Raw genomic sequence first — 7,962 nt, 5'->3', positions numbered from 1 at the left:
AATTGATTTGTGATTAATCATTAATAGGTTCTTAGTGAGTGAGTTTCATAGTAGATTTTTGTTATAATAATTATAACATTTGTGATGCACTTATTTGACCAATTTAGTGTAAAATGAAGCTTTTCGTAACAGTATAGTTCATAAAACTGAGTTTTAAATATTTGGTTATTGAAAGTTTACAGAAGCTTCTCCTTAATAGAATCGCAAGTTTTCATTTAAACGTAGATTAAGGAAAAAAGTTATCACAACTAGATCGATTGAGACTTAGTTAGTGGTTGTTCACTCGCGGGCGCGATAGACCGATTCAAACCGATTAAACTTACCATGACATCGCGAGCTGCGCCGCCGCTAGTTAAATGTGAACACTGTCATTCAACATCATATATGTTTGTAATTTTCCGCCTGCGCACGCGCTCACGAGTTAGATATGAACAAGCACTTAGGAGAAATTTAGCTCCCTATGATACTTTTCATGTTAAAATAATGAATTTAACTCATAATATATGACAAGAGGTTACATTTATTATGATTGATTAACTCTATCCAGTGGTATTAAAGACATTTAAAAGAACACACCTATGATATATTATATTTGAATATTTTTGATTGGAATCATTAAAATAGTGTAAGAAAAATGTGAAATAACAGATAGACCGCTCTGTGCCGGCGCCGCTAGGTGGAGCACGAGCATTTTATTTATAAAAAAATACCATTTTATTTATCTATAAATTATTTATTATAATAAAATTTTATTTATAACTTTAAATAACTTATATTTTTACCGTGTAATATATTTAAGGATCGAGGAAATTCCCTAGTTTATTCATTGAACTATGCTATTTTCCCATCAAAAGTCTGGTCGGCAACTGACGGCAATGAGGCACGTCGTGCTGCGGCACCGACAACCTCCATATCTTCACTTCACAGGAGGTATACGCGTCGTCTACGACTCAAATATTATGTGTTACACTTCAACATTACATTAAAATCGAATGAATAATGTGTGCTGTCGTAATTAGATTAAAAATTTAATCTTAATTTGTTGTTAAGAAATAAATAGTTAAATAAACTAAATTGTACTCGGAGACTAGAGTCGGGGACCTAATTCCTATTGAAGCATGTAATCAGAACACGACGTGGCGGCCGTGTCATACGCCGGCGGCATCGCGGGGCAGCAGCGCGGCCGCCTCGGGGCCGAGGCAGGGGCCGGGGGCGGCTGCGGGGCCGAGCGCGCCGGGGCAGGGGCCGGGGGCGGCTGCGGGGCCAAGCGCGCCGGGGCAGGGGCCGGGGCCGACGGCGTCCAGCGCGGCCTGCACGGAGTGAGCGAGCAGCGCGCGCGTGTCCATGCCCTCCACCTTGTCTAGTTTCTTGATGACGTCCGTCGACGCGTTGTAGAATATGAGAAGCTTATTGTTCTCTTGAAATTTTTTGATCATCTTTGACAGAGCCTGGAAAAGTCGAAACGAGAATCAGTCAAACATAGAGATTAGTATCCATATCATATCAGAAAAAAACATAGAACTTGGGGCGTACTTTATAAGATAATGGTTAATTTTTATTTAGTATTATTCGGCGTTATAGCACATGTGTATGTGCGGAGATACCTGCGCGGCGGGATAGTCCAGCATGGCGAGCACCCCGCAGTCGACGAGCGCGACGCGGTGCGCAGCAGTCGCTCGCTCCAAGCGCTCCGCGAACCGTGCACAGTTCAAGTACAGCAGCGCTCGCGTGGGCCGCGCGCGCACCGCCTCGCCCCACGAGCACTGCGAACACACACGATTCACCTCTATAGTTCTTATCGAGCGGCAGATAGAGGCGCGGCTTCGCTACATGCTTTCTATCACTAGAACCTTGACTTTGTGCAGATGCAGCGGCGCCCGCTGCAGCGCGAAGTGCGTGGCGGCCAGCCCGGCCAGCGCGCCGCACAGCACGGCCAGCTCCACGCTGCACCACACGCCCACGCCGAAGGTGAGCGCCACGACGGCGAGCTCGCGCCGGTCGTGCCGCCACAGCCGCAGCGCCGTCTCCCAGTCCACCTGCAACGACACGGCCGGTCAGCCGGTCAGCCGGTCAGCCGGTCAGCCGGTCAGCCGGTCAGCCGGTCGGCCCAACGACGTGTGCTCGCGCCAACGAGCGCTTCTCACGGAGCGGATAATTGAGAAGGAGTGCATTTTTCGATGCGATCGATGTTTAAAAAGTATCTTTAGAACTTAAAAATAAAATAAAAATGTCAGGTTCAATAACTGTGTCCAAATGCAGCTCGCATCGCACTCACCATGAAGATGACGGCGCAGACGAGCACGGAGGAGATGCAAGCCTTCGGGATGAAATGAAAGTACTGGGCGAGGAACTGGAGCGCCAGTAGCGTGATCACCCCTGCGCACACCACACTAGTTTTAATTCGACCGCTAAAATCGACCTTCTGTTGTTAAACATTACGAGTGATTTTAGAAATTACAGTAAGGTTCGACGTGGTATTTAAAGAGTGTTGTTCTCCTCCCCTACAAGAAATAATCCTGCAGGTTACATAGCTAGGCCGGGGGGTCGGGCGGGAGTACCTGCGTAGAGGCCGGCGGCGGGCGTGCGCACGCCGCTGGAGTGCGCGACGGCGGAGCGCGTGAAGGCGCCGCAGGTGGGCATGGCGCGCACCAGCCCGCCCGCCATGTTGCACAGGCCCAGCGTCACCATCTCCTGCGCCGCGTCCACGCGCCCGCCCTCCGCTGCACGTAACACAACACATTATGCAACGCCCTACCGATAACATCCTTCTACAGAATCCCGGGTCGCCCTTCGATTCAAGTATCGTATCCGAGCAAGCTAACGTATATGTCTATGCTGCCTTCGATTCTTCCTTTAACTTTATCCCGTTGGCCTCTGTCATTTCAAAACTTTCAAAAAATACTTTTTGTGCAGGAATAAAATATAAATATAATATAATATCAATAGCAGTAGCAACAACAACTTGAGCAGATGGAAGCTTATAGCTACGTCTAAAAATAAAGATAACAAATAGATTTAGGGAAGTTTTCGAGACCCATGTTTGAATACTTAAATGGTATGCAGCGGTGGTATATATAGTGACAAGTCTATACTTGAAATATGTTTGTTTACAAAAAGCTTTGGCGATGGCGATGTTGGCGAGCACCATGACGAGCGGCAGCAGGAGCACGCCGGTGCCCAGCTCGCGCACCATGTCCACGAAGCCCAGCGTGCGGTTGCCGACCTCCGCGCTCAGCGGGGGCAGCCGCAGCTGGGGCAAGCCCGCCTCCACGCGCCCTGCCCATATACCACAAAAAAACGTACGTTAATATTACCGTAATAGGAAATAAAATAGTTAAGTCATTTATTGGTTTTGTATTTGTGCAATTTGTCTCATCTCTTTGTTTTCGTTTTCATAAACCGTGACGAAATTTCTCGATGTGTCGACGTGTCGGTGTGTCTGCGTGTCGTCGATGTGTCTGCGTGTCGTCGGTGTGTCTGCGTGTCGTCGGTGTGTCTGCGTGTCGTCGGTGTGTCTGCGTGTCGTCGGTGTGTCTGCGTGTCGTCGGTGTGTCTGCGTGTCGTCGATGTGTCTGCGTGTCGTCGGTGTGTCGGCGGACACAAGCTCACCGCTGAGGCGCAGCAGGGGGCGCGCGGGGTCGTGCGTACAGTAGGCAAAGGCCGCGGCGGCCAGCACGACCAGCGCGTTGCGCCCGATCGACACCAGCCACAGCGTCTTCTTCAGCTTGCGCCGCTTCGGGCCCACCTTCACGTCCTTTAATTTCTATATAAAATATACAATTTCAATCTTTCATGTCAATTTTAACCGTTAAAGTATTTTATGTACGCATTCGATATCAACGCCCGGCTGTGGTACGGCAATATTAAAAGGTACACCCCAATGCGGGTCGCGGGGAAATGCAACCACCTACAGAATGTGCGACATGTGTGTTTGAAAGTAAAAATTTAAAAGACAATGCCCATTTTTGCCCCAAAAACACCCAGATAAAGTATATTACAAGATTGCTCTAATAAATAAAAAGTATAATTATGTTGTTAATTTTAAATCATATGAAGCACTGGATAAAAAATAAAAAAATAAGACGTTCTTGTTGACATTCTAAGTTCTCTTGTAGTCAAAGAGAATGAAAGCTATGACACTATATATATTAATACAGTGGCAAGGGGCAGTGGCATTCACCCGGAGCAGCAGCAGCGTGGAGCAGCACAGCAGGCTGAGCAGGCAGTCGGGCAGGCGTACGTCGCGCCACCGCTCCACGATCAGCGCCACGTTCTCCGTCACGCTCTCGGCCATGAAGCTCAGCCCCAGCAGGCCCTTGAGCTGCGCCACCGTGATGATGACCGCCGTCGCCGACGTGAAGCCGCTCGTCACCGATGGCGATATCAGCTCCACTAGGAAGCCTGCGCGCCCATATGTTATGTTAAAGTCAAGAAATTTTGCGGTGTTCCACTTACATAAAAAAATGCCTTCGGCCCTTGCAATAACAAAAACACCGCCCTTTCTTACAAAATAACCAATAAATTGACCAAACGACAGCATAATAGTAAAAAATCTATTAGTCGTGTACCACAAACCGACCTTTCCTCGTACAGACTCATTAGGACTATTGGTTATTGTTCCGCGTCGTCATCTCAACGCTTGTCGCTTTTAAAATCGAACACCGTGAGTTTCCCCAATTGTACATACCTAAATGTAATAAGTAAACATGAGTTATAGGAAACTTGCCCGTGCTTAGGATTCGTGTAAAAATAAACGTTTGTCTGTTTGCTGAGCGTCAGCGCTGCCGACTGCCGAGCGAGCGGCGGTGATAAGCGGCTTTGCGTCACTCTCATTGCGAACAAATACACATTATATTGTATTCATATAAATATTTGTTTTATATGTAACTGCAATTACATTCAAGATTATTTAATACAACGGTCAAAATAAAATATAACGAAAACCATTTTCAAACTGACAAAGCGATTAATGAGCAAATTAAAACTAATATAATTGCTTACTAACTATAGGAACATCGCGGAACGCGGCGTGAACGCGGCGGGCACGCGGCGTGAACGCGAGTCTTACTGCAGGAGTGCGGACACACAAATACAAATGTACTTCAGCTCTAAACATTCGACAACTGTTTTCTTATTCCATTTATCTCTTATTTAGAAAATATCTTGAATAAATCAGTTAGAATGACCGTGTATCAAATAAAGCTGTATTACAAACTAACTACTCTTTCCGTTGGACGTATTTAATAAAACATCTATATATCTATCCAAACGTTTGCATTTACATACTAATAGGTGAAACTGACTGTTTGTACCGTGTGCGAATTAAAAATGTATTACTGACCGAGCCGCAGCAGGCCCATGAGCAGCACGACTCCGCCCGACAGGAAGGAGAGCAGCACGACAAAATCTGGGGGCAGGCCCCGGCATGTCTGCAGCGTCATCAGCGCCATCAGGCTAGTGGGGCCGATGGACACCTCCTTCACCGTGCCCAGCGCGACGTACAGTATCGTGCCTGTGTATCACAACGCCCAATGCGTACGCCTGTATAAATTCGTTTTGTCCGGCTCGTGCGGGCGTGGTAACCGCGGCGCAGGTCCACCCAACTTCACCACACATAGTTGCTTGCGAGTAATAAAGTCCAGTAATAGCGGCGCGAGGCATTTATTATGTGTTATAATTAAATTTAACAAACTAACCATGGTCTTGAAATGCTCTTACTTTTTTTCTCACATATTAACTACCTCATATTTACCATTAAAAGCCAGTTAGTTTTGGTTAAAGTTAGATTAATTTGGTATGTTTCAAGATTTACGTATAATTAAATTTCTAACAAATGGTAATGTTTCAAATAAATGATAAGAAGATTTAAAAAATCTAATTATATCCATCCATTCCCATGTATATTAGATAATAAAGGATATTAAATTCTCGCAATAAACAAAGATAACTTTTTCGAGTTTGACTAGTTTGTAAATCCTAGGATTTTACGTATTTCGGGACCATTACAGTAACATTATACAAGATGTCTTCGTCTTAAAATTTTGATAGTATGGATATCGTAGACGAAGCCACTAGGCCGCGTCAGTCTATCAAATGTTATCAATTCACGAGCCATAATCGGCAGCCCCGTGCTAGGCCTGCGACGCCACTAGACCGCAGGATCCGCTCACGAAGTGATAACTTGAAAGTACTACTCGACAGAGAGAGACTCGTAAGAGACAAACCGATGAAAGCCGAATAGAGCCCGTATTGCGCGGGGAGATTGGCGAGCGCGGCGTAGGCGATACTCTGCGGCACCAGCATGAGGCCGAGCGTGACGCCAGCTACCGCGTCGGCCGCAGCCGCCGCGCGCGTGTAGCGCCGCGCCCAGCGCAGCACGGGCAGGCGCCGCGCCAGCGTCGCCCGCCAGCCGCACTCGCCCTCCCGCTCCTCCGCCAGCGGTGTGCCCTCCTCAGTGTCCATCGCAGCTGGCCCGCTGTCTACCTCTCGTCCTCGCCGCACACACCGCTCGCAGACCGCGTCGCGACTGACGCCGCGCATCGCTCACATTATCTTTAGTAGGAACCTTTGTTGCCGCAAGTAAATAAGATAGCGCGACGTCGACAATTCTCTCCTGCTGTCTAATGATTATCCCGATATATTTATTAATAAACACACGTTATCTTTATGTGGACGTCTTATGTCATTGCAATAAATGCGGTGGCGCAGCGAAGGCGCGGTGCTGTGTGTCGGTGCGAGAATCATATCACATTATGTTCCACAACGGTCTCTATTAAAAAAGTTTGTAATTATAGTCTAATGGTAATGAAATCCCCCCCCCCCCCCATGAATATAGACTAAAGCTAAAAACGACTACAACTACAGATAAAATGACTTTTGTATGATGAGGCTATGTTTTATTTCTATGAATTAGCTTATTTACTAAATGTGCATATTTTTAGTTACACTTGTTTACATGTAGAAAATATTGTTTAAAAACTTCAACCTAGGGATATTTGCACACAATTGTAATTTACGAAACTAGAAATGCAGACAGGCCAATGATTCCCAAAATTGTCCAGGTGACCCCTAGGGTCCACGGTAAATCCGGCGGCTGTGTGCGATGTCTAGACATTTCAGTTACTTTGTCATAGAGCACTTTAACACACTATATAACTGGCTCCAGCGACTCTCAATCGCAATCAAATTCTAACTTTAACTAAAAATTAGTAGTATTTAATTTTTGAACTGAAAGGTACATATACCAACTTTTTACCCCATTTAGAACTTTAGGGGATGAATTTTGTAAAATTCCTTCCGAGTTATTCACCTAACAGTTTATATGCAAACTTTTAAGTCTTTGGGTGTTCTTCCAGTAGTTTATCGTCATCATCAGCTCACTATACGTCTCCATTGAGGAGCCTACCCTAAGTTAGAGGTGACTAGCCCATAGTCAACCACGCCGGCCCAATCAGGGTTGGTTGACTTCACACATATCTTAAAATTTCTTCGCAGTTATGTGCAGGTTGCATCACGATGTTGTAACGCCAGACAAATGTTGAAGTTGGACATATGTAAATCGAAAAACACCAATGAGCACATGGCGGGATTCGAACCCAGGATCTTCATATTAAAAGTCAACTGCTTAATCCCTGAAACATCGACGTTCTTTTCGTTTTTATATATTATCGTCGATATATTAGTCAGTTTCTTCTTTTATTTATGTAGGAAGAGTGTTTGACAGCTTTTTAAATGAGTACGATCCGACTTTGAGCCCTCCCCCCCCTTTCCCGCAGCTCAGGACCCTCCCTTGTACAACATCGATACATTCATCATGTCATATATTAGGACGATTATAAATAAATAGACAAGTATTTTAGCACCATTAACTTTTATTGTTATACAACAAACAGCAATCGTCGTGACGTCGGCGCAGGCGCAGCTCGCTTGTAAATGCACACCCGCGCCCGAACCCGCGTCCTC

At 45.9% G+C, this 7,962-nt stretch overlaps 1 protein-coding gene across 1 annotated transcript; it reads right to left on the bottom strand.

Moving 5' to 3' along the window:
- Nucleotides 1–1,148: 1,148 nt before the first annotated feature.
- LOC106713721 (sodium-independent sulfate anion transporter) lies at nucleotides 1,149–7,428 on the bottom strand. Its single transcript, XM_014506568.2, has 10 exons — nucleotides 6,225–7,428; nucleotides 5,342–5,512; nucleotides 4,181–4,401; nucleotides 3,610–3,763; nucleotides 3,112–3,276; nucleotides 2,559–2,720; nucleotides 2,276–2,376; nucleotides 1,851–2,036; nucleotides 1,605–1,763; nucleotides 1,149–1,448 (listed from the first exon to the last, which is right to left on the bottom strand). Exons 1-10 carry the CDS (start codon nucleotides 6,538–6,540, stop codon nucleotides 1,149–1,151), a joined length of 1,935 nt encoding a protein of 644 aa, XP_014362054.2. The 5' UTR covers nucleotides 6,541–7,428.
- Nucleotides 7,429–7,962: the final 534 nt, after the last annotated feature.

This window comes from Papilio machaon, chromosome 10 (genome assembly GCF_912999745.1).
Source record: "Papilio machaon chromosome 10, ilPapMach1.1, whole genome shotgun sequence".
Classification (NCBI taxonomy): domain Eukaryota; kingdom Metazoa; phylum Arthropoda; class Insecta; order Lepidoptera; family Papilionidae; genus Papilio; species Papilio machaon.
This window is presented reverse-complemented; position numbering and strand designations above follow the sequence as displayed.